General features: G+C 54.9%; 1 protein-coding gene across 2 annotated transcripts in view; it reads right to left on the reverse strand.

Moving 5' to 3' along the window:
• Nucleotides 1-23,735, reverse strand: part of MYO1D (myosin ID) — a 215,458-nt gene that overhangs the window by 148,607 nt on the left and 43,116 nt on the right. For both annotated transcript variants that reach the window (XM_071577407.1, XM_071577408.1), the window contains exons 2-7: nt 10,687-10,895; nt 8,883-8,976; nt 7,084-7,249; nt 4,901-4,954; nt 3,940-4,035; nt 1,619-1,735 (exon numbers count right to left, since the gene is read on the reverse strand). In XM_071577407.1, the coding sequence (XP_071433508.1) occupies nt 1,619-1,735; nt 3,940-4,035; nt 4,901-4,954; nt 7,084-7,249; nt 8,883-8,976; nt 10,687-10,895 (736 nt within the window). The remainder of the gene's footprint in view (nt 1-1,618; nt 1,736-3,939; nt 4,036-4,900; nt 4,955-7,083; nt 7,250-8,882; nt 8,977-10,686; nt 10,896-23,735) is intronic.

A 23,735-nucleotide genomic window follows, 5' to 3' on the forward strand; every position in this document is an offset into this window, starting at 1 on the left:
CAGGGAGGCTGGCAGGGCAGTGCCATTGGGATGGCACAGGAAGGCTGGCAGGGCAGTGCCATTGGGCTGGCACAGGGAGGCTGGCAGGGCAGTGTCACCAGGATGGCACAGGGAGGCTGACAGGGCAGTGCCACTGGGATGGCACAGGGAGGCTGGCAGGTCTGTGCCATTGGGCTGGCACAGGGAGGCTGGCAGGGCAGTGCCATTGGGCTGGCACAGGGAGGCTGGCAGGGCAGTGTCACCAGGATGGCACAGGGAGGCTGACAGGGCAGTGTCACCGGGATGGCACAGGGAGGCTGACAGGGCAGTGCCACCGGGATGGCACAGGGAGGCTGGCAGGGCAGTGCCATTGGGATGGCACAGGGAGGCTGGCAGGGCAGTGCCACTGGGATGGCACAAGGAGCCTGGCAGGGCAGTGTCACTGGGATGGCACAGCGGAAGGTGGCAGGGCAGTGCCACTGGGATGGCACAAGGAGCCTGGCAGGTCTGTGCCAATGGGATGGCACAAGGAGCCTGGCAGGTCTGTGCCAATGGGATGGCACAGGAAGGCTGGCAGGGCAGTGCCACTGGGATGGCACAAGGAGCCTGGCAGGTCTGTGCCAATGGGATGGCACAGCGGAAGGTGGCAGGTCAGTGTCACTGGGATGGCACAGGGAGCCTGGCAGGGTAGTGTCACTGGGATGGCACAGGGAGGCTGGCAGGGCAGTGTCACTGGGATGGCACAGGGAGGCTGGCAGGGCAGTGTCACTGGGATGGCACAAGGAGCCTGGCAGGTCTGTGCCAATGGGATGGCACAGCGGAAGGTGGCAGGTCAGTGTCACTGGGATGGCACAGGGAGCCTTGCAGGTCTGTGCCAATGGGATGGCACAGCGGAAGGTGGCAGGTCAGTGTCACTGGGATGGCACAGGGAGCCTGGCAGGTCTGTGCCAATGGGATGGCACAGGGAGGCTGGCACTGGGATGGCACAGGAGAAGCTGGCATGTCTGTGCCACAGGGACCACTCCACCACACAGTTCTGCCCCTGGACAACCCCCCTGCCAGGATTAAGCAGCCACACCACTGTGGCACCCCCAGGAGTGGGTGCACAGCTCCCTTTGCTCTGCCCCATGTGCTCCTTGCCACCCTCCTCCTGCCCACCTGTGCCCTCTCCCCAGGGAGGCACAAGAGCTGAGCTACAGGGACACTGCCCAGGGAGAGGGCTCTGTGCTCCCAGGAGAGTCCAGGGCATTCCAGGGTGTTCTCAGCCTCACAACATGGAGAATTAAGAGGTCTCCTGTGCCCCTCAAGCCCCACCATGAAGTGAAGGACTGTCCTCCAGCAGAACCATCACGGTGATGGTGAGTGTGAGGGCAAAAGGGGACAGAAGCTCCTTCTCCCCTCACTGCCAAACCCCAACAATTCCTTTTCCAGAGCATTTAACAGCTCCCAGTCCTTAGTGGTGTGTCTGGTCTGGGCTCTGGAAGATGCAGAACACACGTGACCTTCCAGCAGTGTCCTGTGGTGGGGTGTCCCTCCCCACTGTCCCAGCCCACAGCCCCTCCCACTGCTCTGCAGCAGCAGAATTCCAGCTGCTGCCAGCCCAGGAGCAGCCTCTGGACACCCATGGGCAGGATCTCACCAGGTGCAGAATGGCTGCCACGATCTTGTAGACAGTCTGGATCTCCTCTTGCTTGAAGCCAATCACCTTCATGGCATCAGCCACCGCCTTGAACTCGGCGCCGTCGTTGATGGAGCACTGAGGGCACAGAGGAGTTTGGCACAGGAGGGGTTGGATGGAATCCAGCAAACACTTCCCAAGCCCATGGGAAACAGATTTGCACTTTGGCATTTTTCAGATGCAAAACACTGTCAGGAGGTTTCCCAGTTTATTCCAGTGCCCTCTCACTTGCCTGGACACCAAACCCTGCACTGCACACACGTGTTCTGCCAGGGGAGACACAGAAATCCACCACAGCACCACCCACTGCCCAGTGGAATTCAGTGAGAAAGAGCAGAAGTGGGTCACAAAACCACCCAGAAGAGCAGTGAGAAGCTGTGCCCTCACAGACCCTCCATGCAGGAGCTGCAGAGCACCAGCAGGAACCCTCTTGGTCTCCACCTTCCACCGAAGAGCCTCCCTTTCCCAGCCCCTGGGATTGTTTCCCTGTGGATTCCCAGAGAAGCCCATCAGGCACCTCTGGGGCTGTGGCTTTCTGTGCCAAAGAACATCTCACAAAAGCAACTGGGACATCAGAGAGGCTTTTGTTTGGACTCTGCTTCCAAGGAACACCACCAGGGACAGCTCCAGATGTATCTGAACATCTGGTGAACAGCATCTCTGCAGTCCTTCTGTGCAGCCTGGCCTTGCCTTCTTTTCCTTCATAAATTCCAGAAGGAGATGACTGTTCAGTCAAGTTCAATCAACCTTCTGCCCTGATTGTTTGGCTTCTGGCCTGCTGGAATTGTCTCCTCCTGTGCTCTGAAAAGACACCTCTCACAAAGTGACTATTATTTCTGTCCCTCAGTGCTCCCAGACGCCCAGGGGACCTCCCTAACAGTTCCTGAGCATCCTCAAGCCTCTCCCAAATCCCAGGGCAGGAGTTCTCCTGACAGTTTCCTTCACATCCCAGAGATCTGAAATGCAATCTCCTCATGATCTCTGTGGCCAGGACAGGCACCACCATCCCATCACCTGCATTCTGTTTGCAGACCCAGGAGGGGCCTTTCCTACTTGGCTTATTTTGTGCCTGTATCAAGAAATTGTCTTCAACTTGTTCCAGTGATTTGCTGAACCTCTTCATGTGTGAAAGCTGAAAGCAGCCAGAAGGACAAGGACATCTGATCTTGTCCTAAAGGCATCATGGGTTTGTTCCTTCTTTCCTTGAGGACAAGTCAGACATGAAGACTGAATGTTTCAGCAGCTTAAATGGCCCTGCTGTCCAAAAATGAGTCCTGATGGCTTTTTGGGCCAGAAAGCAGCTCAAGTTCTCCATTCCCAAGCACAGAATGTCTGTCACGGGTAACAGGTTGTCTGAGTTCAGCAGGAGGGACCAGCTAACCCTGTGTGGGGTGATCAAAGCTGTGTATTCTACCCCCTCTATTCATTCCCCAAGGACAATGGGCCATTGGCAGCAGCTGCCCAGGGAGTCATTGGCACCTTCACACCCAGCCTGGGGGGGGGCGGAGCTGCCAATGGGCCATCAACAGTTCAACACCCCCTGGCTCCCAGAGTTAATCACCCATTGTGTGAGTCCCCGCCCAGGGGGAGGGACTGGGTGCTCCCTGAGGGTACATAAGTGGTGGGTAAGAAGACCTCGGGAACTTCTCGTGGGATCCAGAGGAGCAGCAGGACCTCGACAGGAGGAGATCCCCGCTCTCGCCCAGACCACAGCCCTCGCCTGCACCAACAGGTTTTTCTTTTCCTTTTGCTCTGGACTTGGGGGAACCACAGGGGTCTCAGCACAAGGGCAAACAAACCCCCTTGGGTTTGTGCCCCAGGACACTGGGTTATACTGCTGGGGTTTGTGAGTTGAAAGCAATTTCCCTTGTGTGTCAGTGTTGTTATTGTAATATTATTATTAAATTTTAGCTCTGACTTACAATCTCTCTCGTGGTGAGTTCATTTCCCCTGCTGGTTCACCTTCAAACCAGCACACAGGTCCAACATCTGCACCTGCACTCAACAACAGATCCCTGCTTTTTCTGATGCAGGGAATTTGGGAATGCTGAAATGCAGGATGCACAAGCACAGCTGGATGTTCTAAGCAGCACACAGGGAGGTTTTCCTCTGTTCCTAAGCACACAAAGTGCTTTGCCTTCAGGGCCAGTGACAGACAACACACTGAGGGCTCCTCTCCACATCCACCCCCCAAACACTGGGCTCAGTCCCTGCGGACTCTGCAGGGCTCCAGGCATGCCAGGCAGCCCTCTGATGCCCAGCTGCCCCTTTGCCAGGCTCACCTTGAGCTGAGCCCCAGGGCAGAGGTAGCTGTAGGCTGAGGGGTCCTTCTGGAGGTGCAGAGAACGCAGCAGCTGCTCAGACCCTCCCTGCAGGAGCTGCACAAAGAGGGGGCAAGAATGGTGAGTGAAAAACACAAAATCCTTCCTTTTGCTGCCTCTTACTCATCTGTCTGACAAGGAAAATCATAACAATATTAATTACTGCTCCAGTGTCCCGAGTTGGAGGCACAATGTGTGTGAGGGGCAGGGGCTGAGCTGGGCAGGGCACTTGGTTGCCCAAATCACTGTCCTTTGAGCCACCCTGTTTAAAAGGCCAGCCTGGCCCTCACAGCCCAGCCCTGGTGGCATCTGTGACATTCCACAGCTGTGCCTTGGCAGCCACACTTCCCTCTGCTGCTCCACACAGAGACTTCTCCATATGGGAATGACAGTCCAGGAGAAAAGTGCTAAAATGCCACCCTGGAGTAGTCAATAAGTGGGAAAAACCAAACAAATGTGTCCCCCCTGCAAAGCTGAGAATTCAGGTTATACTAACAGGCCAACCAAGCCCCCCAAGGACACTCAGGGAACCACTGGACAATGTGGAAGGCATTAAAAAGGACCTCCAAAAAACCAAGAAAGTCAACTTGGTGTCCTAAAATTACTTCCATATGGACTAAAGGCCTTAAGAGAAAATAGAGGGATTAGACTTGCTACAAATAAAACAGTGAGTCAAAGTCCAGTGTCCAACCAGATTTGTTTAGTCAGGCTCCTTTTGAGTTTATAAATGTGTTAATGTGGGACTGGAGGATGGAAAACAATCACTCTTCCCATGGCCCTTCCCAGCCCAGGGCTCCCCAAAGAGCCAAAGCCCCCAAGATGCTGCCCCAAGGGCACCCTCTGCCAAACACAGGGGAGGGTGAGAGCTCTGGGGGCTCTGGGGGCTGGAGGGGAGGAATTGGCTTCAGAGAGGGGCACAAACCTGGTAGAAGGAATGGAAGCTCCTCTCTCCAGGCTGCTGCACAATCACACGGGACTGGGGGGACAAAACACAGAGGTGGGTGATGGGGGAGCTGCCCCAGGCACAGCCCCCAGTGCCAGCCCAGCCCCAGTGCCACCCCAGCCCCCAGCCCCCAGTGCCATCCCAGCCCCCAGTGCCAGCCCAGCCCCCAGTGCCACCCCAGCCCCCAGCCCCAGTGCCATCCCAGCCCCCAGTGCCATCCCAGCCCCCAGTGCCAGCACAGACCCAGTGCCTGCACAGCCCCAGCACAGCCCCAGTGCCTGCATAGGCCCAGTGCCACCCCAGTCCCCAGTGCCAGCCCAGCCCCAGTGCCAGCCCAGCCCCAGTGCCTGCACAGCCCCAGCTCAGCCCCAGTGCCAGCCCAGCCCCAGTGCCACCCCAGCCCCCAGCCCCAGTGCCTGCACAGCCCCAGTGCCATCCCAGCCCCCAGTGCCAGCCCAGCCCCCAGTGCCAGCCCAGCCCCAGTGCCAGCCCAGCCCTCCTGCCTGCTGGGAGCACAGCTGGGAACAGCCACTTGGGAGTCCATGAGCAAAGAGAGCAGCTGTGCAAGAGCTGCCAAGTGCTGCTCCCCCCCAGCAATGCCACAGCATCCCTTGCAGGGAAGAGTCAAGTGAAAGGTTGGGTTTGTTTTAGAACTATTGAAGCACTAGAAATGAAAACCAGGACTCTGTGACTACAAATGCTCAGGGCCTGCTGGTCACCATGTCTACATGGGCAGGACTGGGCACAGCCCCAGCCACAGCCCCAGGGAATGCTCTGCCTGGCACAGGGGGCTTGTTTAGGGAGCCAAAGCTCCACCCCAGAGCACTCACTGCAACCCAGTGAGACACAGCACACAAAGAACTGAACTGCCCCAGAGAGACAACAAGCAACTCATCCCTGTTTTATGCCAGAAGTTGAACTGTAGAGTGTGATGAGGCACAAAGCTGTGCCAGGGAGGGTCAGGTGGGATCTCAGGAGAAGGTTCTGCCCCCAGAGTGGGCACTGCCCAGGCTCCCCAGAGCAGTGGGCACAGCCCCAAGGCTGCCAGAGCTCCAGGAGGGTTTGGATGATGCTCTGAGGGACAGGGTGGGATTGTTGGGGTGTCTGTGCAGGGCCAGGGACTGGACTGGATGGTCCCTGGGGGTCCCTTCCAGTTCAGGATATTCTGTGATTCCATGAAACTGCTCCAACCTCGTGCTGGAAATTTTTTGGGATTTTTGGGGTGGAGTTTTGGGGTGTCTGTGCAGGGCCAGGGGTGGGACTGGATGGTCCTGGGAGTCCCTCCCAGCTCAGGATATTCTGTGATTCCACCATTCTGCTGCAGTGCAAAGCCACTGTCTGTTAATGTTTGTTTTCAGGCCAGAGCCTCAACTGCTTTCAAATGGAAACAAATTTAACTTGGGAGAAGTCAAGAATACGAAATAAACAATCAGGAGAAATAAATCACCAGGATTTAAGTCACTCCAGCTGCAGCCCCAGCCCTTCTTTCTGCATCAAAGTAACCCAAGTTAAATGTTTGGGTTTTGTTGTTTTGGTTTTCTTACAATAAAGTGTTTATTCTGAAAACAGACTTCAGGGAAATAAAGGGAAGAGTAAAAAAAACAGAAACAAAGAAGCTGTTGGCAGATGTGGCCAAACACATCATTAAAGCCAGACATGTCTCACACAACAAGAACTGTTAATGGCTCACACCCCTTTCCTCCACACTTTTACATATTCCAATGTTTTCAGACACCACTTAATGACAGGACAAAAAAATAATTATGCTCAGGATCACTGGGAATATACAAAAACGATGCTACTAAGACATCACACAGGGCTGTGTATTCCAAAATAACACTCCTCCAGCAGCCTGTTGCTACTTCCAGCCCTGGAGATCCCTCCCTGACCCACCAGGGATTACAAAGGAGTTGTGCAGATGGCAAATTGCATCCAGAATAAAAGCTGAGCTTGAAGTTCACACCCCACAGGAGTGTGGGAGTGACCAAGTCCCTTTTCTGAGGCTGAGGTGCCCCAGCACAGGGCACTGCACTGACTTCACTGAGTCCTGAGGGAAAAATAAGCCTTGGATTTATTTTCCATTCCCTGCTGACACCTCTGTCTGAACAGCACAGCCCACATTGCCCAAGGAACTCCCTGCCCTGGCACTGAGGGGGCCTTACCTTTTCCAGCAGGTAATTATTGATGTGCCCACCTATGGGGTCTCCTTTGAAGTCGAAGTTGATGTCCATGTACTTCCCAAAGCGGCTGGAATTGTCGTTCCGGTTGGTCTTGGCATTCCCAAAGGCCTCCAAGACACAGTTGGATTTCAGCAGGATGTTCTTCACTCTGCAGGGGGATGGTGGGAAGGGACAGGCTGAGCCCAGACCTGAGCACAAACCATGGAATCTTCCTCCCTGGCATTTCTGGGGGAGAGTTCAGCGACAGCAGCGATGCCTCCGATGGCACAGCTGGGCAGCTGTGGGTGGCACCAGCAATGCCATGGGAATCAGCTGGGAGCTGCCAGTGAGCACAGAATCATAGAATGGATTGGGTTGGAAAAGCCCTCCGAGATCATCAAGTCCAACCCTTGGTCCAACTCCAGTCCCTTTACCAGATCATGGCACTCAGTGCCACGGCCAAGCTCAGCTGAAAAACCTCCAGGGATGGGGAATCCACCCCCTCTCTGGGCAGCCCATTCCAATCCCTGAGCACTCTCTCTGCAAAGAATTTCTTTCTCATCTCCAACTTCAATTTCCCCTGGCAGAGCTTGAGCCCATCGTGCCCCCTTGTCCTATTGCTGAGTGCCTGGGAGAAGAGACCAACCCCCACCTGGCCACAACTTCCCTTCAGGCAGTTCCAGACAGTGCTGAGGTCACCTCTGAGCCTCCTCTTCTCCAGGCTGAACACCCCCAGCTCCCTCAGCCTCTCCCCACAGCACTTGTGCTCCAGTCCCTTCTCCAGCCTCGTTGCTCTTCTCAGTTGGGTTGGAAGAGACCTCTGATGATCAAACCCAACCCTTGATCCAACCCTACTGTGATCACCAGCCCAGGGCACTCTGTGCCCTGGGCTGGTGATCACAGTGGGGTTGGATCAAGACATGGTGGATTCTCTGTCCCTGGAGGTGTTTCAGAGGACACTCAGAGCCACATCCAGTCCCTTCTCCAGCCTCGTTGCTCTTCTCTGGCCCCGCTCCAGCCCCTCAATCTCTTGCCTCAACTGAGGGGCCCAGAACTGAACACAACACTCAAGGTGTGGCCTCCCCAAGGCAGAGTCCAGGGGAAGGGTCACTGCCCTGGGCCTGCTGGCCACGCTGGTTTGAATGCTCCTGATGGCACAGCTGGGCACACGTGGATGGCACCAGCAATGCCATGGGCAACCAGCTGGGAGCTGCCAGGGATGCTCCTTGGAGCAAGCACAGGCTCTCTGGTTCAAAGATCAAATCCCAGCTGGAAACAGCACCAAAAAATTCAGCTCCTTTACACATTTCAGTTTTTAAACCATTTTCTCTCCAACTCTTTGGCAAAGTTCACTCCAGGTTGGTGTTAAATCTGTTCCTGCAGAAAGCCTCATTCTTGGCTCAAACACTTTTCCTCCAGGACTCACAGGCACATTTTGCAAACCAGGAGCACGTGAGCCTGGAAGGTCATGGAATTCTCTCCTTGCACTCAACATGCTGTGCCAATGTAGCCAGACCTCCTTGCCCCAGGAAAAGTGATTTACAATCACTGGGAAAGATCTCTAAGATCACTGAGTCCAACCTTGAGATGGCTGGGATGGGCTGGAAGGTCGTTCTAGATATTGCTTTATTTTTTTGGCATGATTTTAGCAACGAATACTGCAAAATTCCCACAGTAAAAGGAGTATCTGACAAAGGGAATTGCTGTAAAAATCAGCATATACAAGACACCCTGTGCTGCACAGCCCCCAGAAGGAGACCCCCAGAGAGGAGAACATGGCCCAGGTGCCAGGCAGGCCTTACCTCTCCACCTCAGCCCTCTGCCCAGGGTTGGTGATGGCTGCAATGTACTGCATGATGTATTTGCTGGCCTCAGTCTTCCCTGCCCCGCTCTCACCTGGGGGCACAAACACCACCATGAGCCAAGGGGGGAAAAGCAAAGCCAACCTGTGCAGAACACCTTAATCCCACCCCAACAGCATCGGGGGGGTTGGATTTATTGTTTTAAAACAACCTTTGTGTGCCCTCTGGGTGTTTTCTGAACCCTGGGGCTGAGCAGGCTCGGGGCAATTGTGATGTGGCATTTCCCAGGTCTGGAGAGGGCCTGGCACACAGAGGATCAAAGGAATATTGTTGGAGCAGAAAGCCTGGCTGGCACAGGCTGGGCAGGACAAGGGGCCTCTGTTCACCCCCCAGCTCGGGGCTCTCGCCTTTCACAGCTCGGGGACATCAAGGGAAGGAGGTGCCAGGAGCCAGACAGGCACTGCCCAGGGGACAAGCCCTGCTGGCACTGCTGGGGTGGGCACAAACAGGGGCCAGGCAGCCCAGGGACAGCAGCAGCTCCTGGGCAGGGACAGGGCACACAAACAGGGGCCAGGCAGCCCAGGGACAGCAGCAGCTCCTGGGCAGGGACAGGGCACACAAACAGGGGCCAGGCAGCCCAGGGACAGCAGCAGCAGCATCTCCTGGGCAGGGACAGGGCACACAAACAGGGGCCAGGCAGCCCAGGGACAGCAGCAGCAGCTCCTGCCCAGGGAACAAGCCCTGCTGGCACTGCTGGGGTGGGCACAAACAGGGGCCAGGCAGCCCAGGGACAGCAGCAGCAGCTCCTGGGCAGGGACAGGGCACAAACAGGGGCCAGGCAGCCCAGGGACAGCAGCAGCAGCATCTCCTGGGCAGGGACAGGGCACAAACAGGGGCCAGGCAGCCCAGGGACAGCAGCAGCATCTCCTGGGCAGGGACAGGGCACACAAACAGGGGCCAGGCAGCCCAGGGACAGCAGCAGCAGCAGCAGCTGCTGGGCAGGGACAGGCCCTGCTCTGTGCTCCTGGAGCAGGATGATGCCTAAGGATTTCGTGTGGTTGGTAGATCTTTAGAACCACATAAGTTGCACAGATTCTTGTTGGTTGCTCACATCCTACAGTCAGTTCCTAAAGACCTTTCACAGAATCACAGAGAATTCTGAGCTGGAAGGGACCCACAAGGATCACCGAGTCCAACTCTTCAGTCAATGGCCCACACAGGGGATTGAACCCATGACCTTGGCATTGTTAGAACCAAGTTTTAACCAACTGAGCTCATTTCAGGGTCTCATGCCCTGCCAAGGCCAAGGTGTTTGTGAGAAACCACCTGTAGATAGTGTGAAGACAAAACACAAGAAGGCCTGGAGGTCCTGGAAGATCTCCAAGGGGCAGTTCTGAGGACCCCCATGGGTGGGGCACAGAGGGAAATGAAGATCAGGGTTGGTTATCAATATCTCCCATGTAAATTACTGGAGAGGTTATAAAGTTGTAACATCCCTGGTCACGGGGTGCAGACCCTCTGGTGTGCACTTTAGAAGCTTCCAATAAAGGTAACCTGTGTCTCTTGCTCCATGAAACTGTCAGTGAGTGTCTGTTCTCACAGGAAGGGGCGGTGGGGCAGCGGCTGCTGCTGCCCCTCTGCAGGCACAGAGCAGCTCCCGACAGCAGACAGAATAATGGGGGTGTCTCCACACACCCATCCAAGTGCAAACCACCCCCGAGGTTAATCCAGCTCTCCTTTGTAAAGCCACTGCTGTCCTTCAGCCTGGCCCTGCCCAAGGCCCAAGGGCAGCTCCACAGCTCACCTGAGATGACAATGCAGGTGTCCTTGGAGCGTCTCTTCATGGCCTTGTAGGCGGCGTCGGCGATGGAGAAGAGGTGGGGAGGCCTCTCGTAGAGCTCCCTGCCCTTGTACTGCTCGATGGTGTCCCGGCCATAGATGTTGAGGTTCTTGTAGGGGTTCATGGACACCACCACCTCCCCAATGAAGGTGTAGATCCTGCCCTTCTCAAACCTGATAGGGGAGACAAAGGGGCAGAATGAGCTGAGGGTGGAGGTTTGGAACACACCAGTGAGTGAAGTCTGATCCATCACTGCTTGGAAACAGGAAAACCCCAAATGCTGAGGTTCCTGTAGGGGTTCATGGACACCAACACCTCCCCAATGAAGGTGCAGTTCCTGCCCTTCTCACCAAAGGGCTGAATGAGCCAAGGGAGGAGGTTTGGAAGACACCAGTGAGCTCTGATCCATCACTGCAGGGAAACAGGAAAACCCCAAATGTTGAGGTTCTTGTAGGGGTTCATGGACACCAACACCTCCCCTTCTCACCAAAGGGCTGGATGAGCCGAGGATGGAGGTTTGGAACACTCCAGTGAGTGAGCTCTGATCCATCACTGCATGGAAAAAATAAACCCCTGGCTATGGACATTCCCTGGGCAGAAGGGCCTGGATGGCACAGCAGCAGCTACAGAGACACCTGAGGGTGCCACAACCATGACCCAGGGCTGGATTTGGGACTCACCACCTGTAAGGGACATTTCTACTGCTGCTTCACTCACAGATAAGTGATTTACAATGTAGGGTCTCTACAACTGATAATAACCAAACACAACTGTGGGCAGCAAACAAACTCTGCCTCATAAAGGGGATCTCCAGGCAAATCCTCTCTCCACCCTCTGCAGTTGGCCATAACCCAGCTCAGGCCAGGGAAGCACAAGGTCTGAAGGCCCTCACTGAGAGGTCTGAGCCCACCTGGAAGAAAATAAACAAGGAGAGCAGCCAAGGAGGGAATTGCAGCCTGTCACTCCAGCAATGAGCTGCCACTCCATCCTCTCCCCTGGAAGGCACTTTGGTACCACCACTGCTGCCAAACCAGAGGGAAAGGATTCCAAAGAATGGGGGAAAACAACCCTAAACTACACCTTTCCTAAACCCCACCTGGCCCTTGGGCTCTTTCTGCAAACAAGGCAGAAAACAACTGGATGCTCATTTATAAAAAGTGCTTCAGTTAAAAGCTGCTTCCAAAGAAATCCACTTTTTATAGGAAGTCACATCAGGGCAGCTCTGAGGAATTCCAGGTGAACAGCTGGAGAATTCCCACAGCAGGAGGAGAGGGATGACACGAGAGGGACGACAGGAGAGGGATGACAGGAGAGGGACGACAGGAGAGGGATGACAGGAGGTTTAGGGACGACAGGAGAGGGATGACAGGAGAGGGATGACAGGAGATTTAGGGACGACAGGAGAGGGACGACAGGAGATTTAGGGATGGGCACCCAACCCAGCTGGTACCACCACCACCTTCGTGCAGCTGCACTTGAAGCTCTGGGCATTAGATGGCACCAGAGCCCTTCCAATAGAGCCAGAGGGGCCTCGGCTCCCCCTGGTTCCAGCTTTATTTTATTGGATTTATTACCACCCCCACGTGGTGACAGCCCTGACATTTCCTATTGTTCATTGGGGAGTTTTCTGCAGCATCTTGGCAGCGTCACTTTTTAGCAGGTGTAAGAAAACTCCAGGAATGTCATCCAGCAACCAGAACTGCACTTTGTGGAAGTGCCTGTGTCTCCAGTTCCAGCTCCCTCCAGAAATACTGCACTAAAAAGGCACAAGAACTGCATATTCTTCTTTTTCCTGCATTCAGTTTTAACTGAAAGTGTCTTCATATACATTTCCCAAAACATTAATGAGCTTAAAATGCAAAGACAGTTGATACTTTTGAGACTCGTGCTGTTGGAAAGCCACCAAAAATGCTTTACAAAGTACAAACTTAAAATAATTACCAGTATCAATACACCTAATTTGAACTCCCAGAAGCACAAAGCAGGTGGGAATTGTGGGCTTTGGAAGATCCCAAGGAGGCAGAAGGTGCAGAGGGATCAGGTGCCAGAGTCCTGCCCTCCCAGCAGCCCTGCAGGGACTCTGCATATACATAGGAGAGCCTGAAAAGCCAAACCCAGACCATTCTGCTGCTATTCAGGAGATCAAGTCACACTGGGACATAAATGTGTAATGGGAACCACGGCAGGGACATCACAAGCAGCAGAATTGTCCCCTCTCTTGGAGATGGCCATCCAGAAACGGTGAGAACCCAGCAGGGTGCCCTGCAGGAGGCTCTGCCCAGCAGCACATGATGCTGCTCCAGGCACTGCTGAGGGGGCAGAGAAAGCCCAGCAGGTTCTGGGGCAGCTCTGGAGCCCCCACACACATGGCATGGGTGACCCCAGGGAGGGCAAAGGGGGGGCACCTCAGCTGCTCAGGAGAAACCAAGGAAGAAAGGCCCATTGTGCCAAGGCAGCACTGCAGCACCCAACCCTCTGACCTCCTCCTCCAGTCATGAATTATGGAAACTGGCAGTGCCAGAGCCCAGTTTAAGTTTCCTCCTGTGGCAGTTCAGTGTCCTTGGCTGAATCACAGAACCATCCTGAGCTGGGAGGGACCCCCAACATCCTGAGCTGGGAGAGACCCCCCAACATCCTGAGCTGGGAGGGACCCCCAACATCCTGAGCTGGGAGAGACCCCCCAACATCCTGAGCTGGAAGGGACCCCCAACATCCTGAGCTGGGAGAGACCCCTCAACATCCTGAGCTGGGAGAGACCCCCAACATCCTGAGCTGGGAGGGACCCCCCAACATCCTCAGCTGGGAGGGACCCCCAACATCCTGAGCTGGGAGGGACCCCCAACATCCTGAACTGGGAGGGACCCCCAATATTCTGAGCTGGGAGGGACCCCAAGGAGCAGAGTCCCAGGAGAGCTCTGAGAGGTTTTCTGGGCTCTGATGAGTCGTGTCTTCAGCCCTGTGGCAAAAGGCAGATGGGGATGAAGGAGAAGGAGAAGGAGAAGGAGAAGGAGAAGGAGAAGGAGGAGGAGAAGGAGAAGGAGAAGGAGAAGGAGAAGGAGAAGGAGAAGGAGAAGGAGAAGGAGGAGGAGGAGGAGAAGGAGAAGGAGAAGGAGAAGGAGAAGGAGAAGGAGAAGGAGAAGGAGAAGGAGAAGGAGAAGGAGAAGGAGAAGGAGAAGGAGAAGGAGAAGGAGAAGGAGAAGGAGAAGGAGAAGGAGAAGGAGAAGGAGGAGAAGGATCCCTCTCCAGGCTGGAAAACAGCCACCTTTCCAGCTTGGCTCCAGGCACAGAGAGCTTCTGAACAGCTGACACCTCCATTCACCTCTCAGCTCGTTTTGCTTCACTCCTGAGCCCTGGAGTTACAATCCCAGGGCTGTTCCCAACAGGAGCCACAGCTCTCACCCCTCCTGGCTGATAAAGCCCCTTTTCATCCCCAGAGCAGCTCCCTCAGCTCAGCAGGCCAAGAACAGCAGAGCCTGTTTTCCTGTGGGAGGGCCAGGGCTTGCCTGGCCCGGGGAGAACTCCTGAAAACTCAGCAAAACAACCCAGCAGAGCTCTGTGGTGCTTTCTGGAAAGGCTCAGCCACGGGGGCACTGCACCATCTGGGCAGAATCCTCAGCATCAGCACAGCCATTCGAGGGCTGAGGTTTTGGTGTAGAACTGGATTTCTGTTGTTAAAGGAGCAGCAGCAAACTTGAAAAAAGGGACCCCACTATCTGCTCCTCGTGGCCAAACCCTGCCTTGTGTCTCTCATGGAAATCACATCAGTTTGTGCTGCAACAAAGCATTTCCCTGCTGTGATTCTATTTGAATCACTTCTGCATCAGTGTCACAGAATCACAGAACATCCTGAGTGTGAAGGGACCCCCAAGGATCCCCAAATCCAGGTGATCCCTGCACAGACACCCCAACAATCCCACCCAACAATCCCAACAATTTCCAGCACAAGGCTGGTGCATTTTCATGGAATCCCAGAATATCCTGAGCTGGAAGGAACCCCCAAGAACCACCCAGTCCAACCCCTGGCCCTGCACAGACACCCCAACAATCCCACCCTGTGCCCCAGAGCATCATCCAAACCCTCCTGGAGCTCTGCCAGCCTTGGGGCCGTGCCCACTGCCCTGGGGAGCCTGGGCAGTGCCCACCACCCTCTGGGGGAAGAGCCTTTCCCTGAGATCCCACCTGACCCTGCCCTGGCACAGCTCCAGCCCTGCCCTGGGTGCTGACCCTGCCCTGGCACAGCTCCAGCCCTGCCCTGGGTGCTGACCCTACCCTGGCACAGCTCCAGCCCTGCCCTGGGTGTTGACCCTACCCTGGCACAGCTCCAGCCATTCCCTGGGTGCTGTCCCTGCCCTGGCACAGCTCCAGCCCTGCTCTGGGTGCTGACCCTACCCTGGCACAGGTCCAGCCATTCCCTGGGTGCTGACCCTACCCTGGCACAGCTCCAGCCATTCCCTGGGTGCTGACCCTACCCTGGCACAGCTCCAGCCATTCCCTGGGTACTGTCCCTGCCCTGGCACAGCTCCAGCCATTTCCTGGGTACTGTCCCTGCCCTGGCACAGCTCCAGCCATTCCCTGGGTGCTGACCCTACCCTGGCACAGCTCCAGCCATTCCCTGGGTGCTGTCCCTGCCCTGGCACAGCTCCAGCCCTGCTCTGGGTGCTGACCCTACCCTGGCACAGGTCCAGCCATTCCCTGGGTGCTGTCCCTGCCCTGGCACAGCTCCAGCCATTCCCTGGGTGCTGTCCCTGCCCTGGCACAGCTCCAGCCCTGCCCTGGGTGGTGTCCCTGCCCTGACACAGCTCCAGCCATTCCCTGGGTGCTGTCCCTGCCCTGGCACAGCTCCAGCCCTGCCCTGGGTCCTGGCACTGCCCGCAGGGAGCAGAGTTGGAGCTGCCCCTTGGGAGGAGCTGCAGCCCCCAAGGATTCTCCCTTCAGTCCCCTCTGCCCGAGCTCAGCAGCCACAAAGAAATTCACAGTATTTAATTCTTGTGTTTTATTCTGAGCAACATCAGCCCCTTCATGAGAAGTTTTTATACTTGTTTTTATTAGGTCATTAAAACATCAATGGATAATGAGAAAATTAAAAGCAACAAGTCACAGACTGTAAATCATTTCAAGGGAGACAAATGATGCTCCAGGAAAGAAGAACACTGAGGCAAGAAAAAGGCTCTTGCTTTGTTTGATAGTTTTTATGTTTGGGGAAGAGAGTTGAAAAAAAAGCATCCTGAAGTGCAGACACTCCATGTCCCCCTCCTGGAAAACACTGCAGGACTGGGAATGCTGGAGCAGGAATCTCCACCACCAGGGAGCACTCAACATTTAGGATTCCCCCCACCTGCCAAACACTCCGGGCCAAAATAAAACTGCTCTGACCGAGGAAATGATGCAACTTCAAATGCACTCAGGACAAATAAAGCAGAGGCAGCTGGCAGGGCTGGGAAGCCACACTCCAACCAACATCTGCAGGACATGTCCCCAGACACAGACACACCAGGAGAGGCTGCCCCACACTGGAAAGGGAAGGGGAGCTTGTAATTAATCATTGACAGGGAACTCCTCTGCCCCAGAGGGCAAACAGCTGCCCACAGCAGGAGGGGCTCCCTGTGCCAGCCTTTGCCCACCTGTCCAATGTCCAGGGGCAGAGGGAATCGTGTCAAGCCACCAGTCACTCCTTCAGTGCTTCTCCACGAGGGCTGAAGTGCAGCTGTTGGGATCATGGATCATTCCAATGGGCTGATTGCAATGGGATGAAGTCCAATAAGGCCAAGTGCAGGTCCTGCCCTTTGGCCACCCCAAGCCCTGCAGCGCTCCAGGCTGGGCACAGAGTGGCTGGAGAGCAGCCAGGCAGAGGGACCTGGGGGGACTGAGGGACAGGAAGCTCAACAGGAGCCACCAGTGTGCCCAGGTGGCCAAGAAGGCCAAGGGGATCCTGGCCTGGATCCAAACTAGCGTGGCCAGCAGGCCCAGGGCAGTGACCCTTCCCCTGGACTCTGCCTTGGGGAGGCCACACCTTGAGTGTTGTGTTCAGTTCTGGGCCCCTCAGTTGAGGCAAGAGATTGAGGGGCTGGAGCGGGGCCAGAGAAGAGCAACGAGGCTGGAGAAGGGACTGGATGTGGCTCTGAGTGTCCTCTGAAACACCTCCAGGGGCAGAGAATCCACCATGTCTTGATCCAACCCCACTGTGATCACCAGCCCAGGGCACAGAGTGCCAGAGTGATCACAGTGGGTTTGGATCAAGGGTTGGGTTTGGTGATCTCAGAGGTCTCTTCCAACCCAACTGAGAAGAGCAACGAGGCTGGAGAAGGGACTGGAGCACAAGTGCTGTGGGGAGAGGCTGAGGGAGCTGGGGGTGTTTAGCCTGGAGAAGAGGAGGCTCAGAGGTGACCTCAGCACTGTCTGGAACTGCCTGAAGGGAAGTTCTGGCCAGGTGGGGGCTGGTCTCTTCTCCCAGGCACTCAGCAATAGGACAAGGGGGCACGATGGGCTCAAGCTCTGCCAGGGGAAATTGAAGTTGGAGATCAGGAAGAAATTCTTTGCAGAGAGAGTGCTCAGGGATTGGAATGGGCTGCCCAGAGAGGGGGTGGATTCCCCATCCCTGGAGGTTTTTAAACACAGATTGGCCGTGGCACTGAGTGCCATGATCTGGTAAAGGGACTGGAGTTGGACCAAGGGTTGGACTTGATGATCTCGGAGGGCTTTTCCAACCCAATCCATTCTATGATTCTCTGATTCCTGACTGGGAAAGGCCCTTCTCTCACCCAGAGCTGCTCCTTCCTCCCCATGTCAGACCATCAGCACATTCTGCTTCAGACACACCGACGCCTTCCCAGCAGCAGGAGCTCCTTCCTCAGCCCCTCCTGATGCTCCAGAGATGCTCCAGGACAGACCCTGCTCAGCCAGGCCCAGCCCAGCCACCCCTGAGCACAGACTCCCAGTTTCATCTGGGCAGCAGCAGCTCAAAGTGAAGGAAATGTCAACAAAAGAAGGAAAAGCAACTAATTCAGGACAAAGCAGGAGTGGTGCAGAAGCCTCAGCTGCACTGGTGACCAGTTAACCAGGCCCACTGAAGGTGAAGGAAATAAAACCTGGTGGTTTCAAAACATTATCTCCAGCTTCTCTGTGAAGCCCAAAGCACAAACTGGAACTCTGAATACCAAACATTGCAATATTGGGTATGAGCACAGAGCTTCTTCCTCCTCCCCTCTGGGCATGGGGAGAAGAAAGATCCAGCAGCTCCAAACCTCTGGAACACAGAGCAGGGACAGCTCCTGTCCCTGCTGCAAACACCCCTGGGGATTTGGGTTCCTCTCCCAAAGAGGGTAACGAGTCTTAGTTAGTTTTTTCCATTAAATATAGACAAGAAAATCCATTCCTGCAGGCTTGGAGTCCACCCTCTTTGCAAACCTGCCTGAAGACACTTCATTGCAACTCGTGTCATGGATGGGCCTTTAGGGGGTGTTCACCCAGGAGGGGAATTTCAGCAGGCAGGGAAACCTCATTGCCCTGGTTTGAAAGGCAAGAATGTGCATCCTGCACTCACCCAACCCTTCTCCTCGTGCTCTGGGAAGCAGGAGCCTGTAGAACACACTGCCCTGAGTGCCTGCCCTGTGGGGTGTGGGTCTCTCTGCTGAGAGTTCAGGGATGCTGCAAGACTTTATTTTAGGGAAATCTCAAAACAAACTCAGCTTGCAAGCAGGACTTCAAGGCTTTCAGCAAACTGCTGCTGAACTGTCTGCCAGCAAAGAGGCTCCAACAAGAGCCCTCAGATAAACAGGATTTGTGTTGGCAGAGCTGAAATATTCCTGCTGCTCCTGGAAAAAAAGCCCCTTCCCCAAAGCTGCCCAGTGGGTGCCACCTCCTGCCCTGGGCACAGGAGCCCAGTCCATCCTGGGCATCAATGTCTGCAACACCCTCTGTCCCAGCTGAGCAGGTGGGCCCAGTTTGCCCCTGTGTGGGTGTGCCCAAAGCTGGGCATTCCAAACCCTCTGGGCCATTGCCCAGCAACTGTTCCCAAGGGCCCATTGGCAGCAGCTGCCCAGGGCACAGCTGAGCCCTCAGGCTGGGAGCTGGCTGGGAAAGAAGCCTGGCAGAGGAGCTGGGAGAACTGTCCTGCAGGGACTCCTTGGCACCTCCACACCCACCTGAGGGCTCAGCTCTGCTCAGGGGCCAGCAACGAGTCCAAAATCCCCCCTGAGTGCCAGAGTCAGATCCCCCAGGGTGGAACTCCCTGCCCTGGGGGAGGCACTGGGGGCTCCCACCCAAACCTCAGGGGACACAATCTTGGGCTTTGGGGACCTCTGGCACCACTGATTGGATGCAGAGGAGGAGCAGCCCCTGGCCAGGAGGAGCCACCACTCTGGCCCAGACTGTGCCATCATCTGCACCAACAGGTTTGTCCCTTCCTTTGCCTTTGGACTCGAGGGAACCACGTGGGGCTCAGCACAGGGGCCACCAAACCCCCCTGTGTTTGTGCCCCAGGGGGCTGGGTTAGACTGCTGGGCTTGGGGGTTAAACCCAATTTCTCTTTGTGCCACTGCATTTATTGTTATATTGTTATTAAATTGTGACTCTGACTTAGAATCTCTTCTGTGTTGGGGTCATTTCTCCTGCAGGTTTCACCTTCAAACCAGCTCACCAACACATGACTTTTCATGTCACTGCACATATCAAAGGGTTCTAAATGTATTTGTCCATTTTAGTCTGTAATTTCTTTCCACACAGGGTGTTTTAGCTGTGGCCAAAGATAATCTTGGGGTTTGGGGACTTCTGGGACACTCATTGGATCCAGAGGAGGAGCAGAACCTCAACAGGAGGAGCCCCCCACTCTCCACCACCAGAGGACAAGGAGAGACAGAGTCTGCTCTTCTCCCCCCCTGGAAAGGCTCCATCCTGCACCACGTGAGTCACACACCCCTTGTCTCTGCCTCTCTGGGAACAGACTGAGAGCTGACCCTGCAGCCAGCCCAGCTGGGACCCTGACACTGTCCATAAATGTAATTGCACCAGGAGGAACATACAGGGGTTGTTTGTTTGGGGTTTTTTGGGGGGGTGGAGTGTTGGTGCTGGGGGAGTATTTTTCTCTGGTCTGTTCATAGTTCTATCTATATATAGTAATTAAGAGCAGTTATCCTTCCTATATACATTTTCTAATTCATTTTTCCCTTTATAGTAATTAGTAAAGAGTTATCCTTCTTATATACATTTTCTAATTAAAGGGAGGGTTTTTCCCCCTAAATTTACCAAGGGGTGAGTGGTTACTGAGGAGGAATCCTCTCCTCTCTCTTGGTGAACATTTCAGTTTTCCTCAAACTAGGACACACTCAGAGCACAGCTCTGCAAGGTGCTGCTGCACCCAAGGGGCATCAGGAAGGCAGGAAGGGGCATCAGGTCCCTGGGCTGCAGTGGGGTCTGTGCCCACAGCTGGCACTGCCAGGGCAGCAGGATCAGAAATGCCACGGGGGCACCTCTCCTTTCCTGCATGGAGGGAGCAGCCAGGGCAGGACAGGAACCCTCTGCCCCCCTCTGCTCACCCCCAGCCCTCAGCCAGCACAGGGGAAGGAGATCAAAAGAGTTCTTTGGGATGATGCCACTGCTTTTTCCAAAGCAAACTGGTAAACTCTGAGTGGCCACTGGAGCAAACTGGAATTGGAAGGGGCTGATCCAGCTCCAACCCAGCCCTGGTGAGGCCTGGGGAAGGCAAATGGGGCATGGATGCTCAGCCAGCCTCAGGAGCACTGGGGAAAGGCTAAAACTGTGAGATGGAGAAAGAGGAATGATCTAAAAGTCTCTCTCCTTAAATATAAAGTCCTAACCTTGCACTGGAAAAATGCCAAACCACCAAACACAGGAGTTCACTGAACTTCCATCCCCATTTACGTCAGACAGGCCCAGCTCTGCCCCAGCTCTGCTGCAGGGGAAGCTCTGCAGCCTCCTCTGCAGCTCTGCAGGGCTTAAAATCAGAGAATCACAGAATGGATTGGGTTGGAAAAGCCCTCCGAGATCATCAAGTCCAACCCTTGATCCAACCCCACTGTGATCATCAGCCCAGGGCACAGAGTGCCCTGGGCTGATGATCACAGTAGGGTTGGATCAAGATGTGGTGGATTCTCACTCAGTGCCACATCCATAGAATCACAGAATCATAGAATGGATTGGGTTGAAAAAGACCTCCGAGATCATCAAGTCCAACCCTTGGTCCAACTCCAGTCCCTTTACCAGATCATGGCACTCAGTGCCACGGCCAAGCTCAGCTGAAAAACCTCCAGGGATGGGGAATCCACCCCCTCTCTGGGCAGCCCATTCCAATGCCTGAGCACTCTCTCTGCAAAGAATTTTTTTCTCATCTCCAACTTCAATTTCCCCTGGCAGAGCTTGAGCCCATCGTGCCCCCTTGTCCTATTGCTGAGTGCCAGGGAGAAGAGACCAACCCCCAGCTGGCCAGAACTTCCCTTCAGGCAGTTCCAGACAGTGCTGAGGTCACCTCTGAGCCTCCTCTTCTCCAGGCTGAACACCCCCAGCTCCCTCAGCCTCTCCCCACAGCACTTGTGCTCCAGTCCCTTCTCCAGCCTCGTTGCTCTTCTCAGTTGGGTTGCAAGAGACCTCTGAGATCATCAACCCTTGATCCAACCCCACTGTGATCACCAGCCCAGGGCACTCTGTGATCACAGTGGGGTTGGATCAAGACATGGTGGATTCTCACTCAGTGCCACATCCATAGAATCATAGAATGGATTGGGTTGGAAAAGACCTCCAAGATCATCAAGTCCAACCCTTGGTCCAACTCCAGTCCCTTTACCAGATCATGGCACTCAGTGCCACGGCCAAGCTCAGCTGAAAAACCTCCAGGGATGGGGAATCCACCCCCTCTCTGGGCAGCCCATTCCAATCCCTGAGCACTCTCTCTGCAAAGAATTTCTTTCTCATCTCCAACTTCAATTTCCCCTGGCAGAGCTTGAGCCCATCGTGCCCCCTTGTCCTATTGCTGAGTGCCTGGGATGCATAAAGAATACTTGAAGAAACAAAAGGAAGGGCTCTGAAAAGCCTCCAGGACAACCAAAGCTTTGTAGTTTATTCCAACTGCAGGAGAGGGAGTTGCTGCAGGCACAGGTAGAGGAAAGCAGTTTGCTCCTCAGGGCTGTGTGTGCAGCACAGAAAGGCACTCCCAGGTTCTGTGGGGAAAATCCAGGTATAAAACCCCAGGGCAGTCACCACATTGCTGTGCTCAGAGCAGGACATGGCCCTCAGTGATGTCCTGAGGGGGAATTAGCCCAGACCTAACCAGGAAAGAGGACAAAAGGAGAGCAGCAAAAAAGTGGTGACCACCTGCCCATAATCTCCTTTTAATCTGCCAGATAAAAGCACATAATCTACAAAAGGGCAGGGAAATCAAAGGAAAGCTCCAAAGTCAGGCAGGTTCATTCCCTCTGCTCCCATCACATGCCCAGTCAGCTGGAGCAGGTGAGGAGGGTGCAGAGCTGCTCAGGCAGGAGGGCTCCTCTCAGTGCCCAAGGCTCAGAAAAAGCTGAGGAGGAGAAGGTGAAGTCTCCACCTGTAAACACACAGGGACATGAACATCCTCCTGCCAGCAGAACTCACTAACCACAGCACTGCCCAGGGAGAGAATGGGATACCGTTCCAAAGGAGAATGGGATTGGACCACGTGGCCAACACAGGCTGGAAACAGAGGGGGAGCCACGGGAGCACCCTGGGAGAGCAGCCCAGTGGCAGCTGCAAGGACCTGTGGATATCCCAGCACAAGGGCCTGTGGATATCCCCCTGCCAGGACCTGAGAGTCCTGCTGGATATCCCCCTGCAGGGACCTGAGAGTCCTGGATATCCCACTCCAAGGACCTGTGAGTCCTGTTGGATATCCCCCTGCCAGGACCTGGGAGTCCTGCTGGTTATGGCTGAGCTGCGTCTGTGTTTAGAAGATTCAGTTTCCTGCAGTGACCAACAACTGACTTCATGGGCCATGATGTCCCTTCCACTCTGCTGTTACAGCACTCAGGAGCTTATGAAGAGCTATTTCATCCTGCTCTTTCCAACCCCCCCGTCTGCATTAACTGTAACCTCTACACCAGGGTTATCTCATCCTGCAATTCTGGGAATTCACCTTTGCTCCCCAGATTATGCACTGCTGGATTAAAGGATACACAAGCCCCAGGCACACCAGGGGACAAAAGTGCCCAAAAAGCTGCTCAGAAGGCAAAGCCCAGAGCAATGGCTGGAGGGTGGGCAGAGCTGCACCACGAGGAAGGTCCCTCCTGGTTCCACAGCTCAGTGGTGTGAATTCTGCAGTGCTGGCTTTGTCCAAGCACAGACTTCTGAACAACCTTCTTGCAAGGGATGCTGAAGGGACTATAAAATCCTGCAAGGCAGCAGAAAGATCCAGAACCATGGAGGAAAACAAAGGCCAGGAAACCACCCCCACTGGTGCTGACCCCGCCAGAGCTGTGTCCTTGTACAAACAGCAGCCTGAAGCACCTCAGCAACTGCACTGACACCCTGCAACTCTATTTTCTAAGCCATGTTCTTACCCACATCTGGTGTGATATCCTGCACCACCTTCCCAACTCTCTGTCCACACTGCACAATTAACAGAACCTCGTGCTGATGCCTAATTACCCCTCCACTCTCTCCACTCCCCAGGTGCCCAGGCACAGCCTTGGAGAACATTCCCCAGGTTCTCCTGGCGATGCCTGGAGGCTCCTCCAGCATCAGCTGCCTCTTTGTTCTGCTCTGAGGGAATGCTCTGCCCTGTTCAGCTCGTGGCCAGTGCTGTCTGTGGTGCTGCTGCAGCCCCTGAATGCAGCATTGTCTGGCACAGGGCTGGGAAAGGCAACAATCATCTTGCAGCATCAGACACAGAGCCCCTCTGCCAGCACCCCAAGAGTCCTGCTCAGTGCCCTGGTAATGCTACAGCTGAAAGAAAATTGGGTTCCTTTCTCATACCAATGCAGGTCATGCAGCCCATGCAGAAATAACTATGAAAAATATGCAAATGATGGCTCAGT

Source organism: Pithys albifrons, chromosome 25 (genome assembly GCF_047495875.1).
Source record: "Pithys albifrons albifrons isolate INPA30051 chromosome 25, PitAlb_v1, whole genome shotgun sequence".
NCBI lineage: Eukaryota > Metazoa > Chordata > Aves > Passeriformes > Thamnophilidae > Pithys > Pithys albifrons.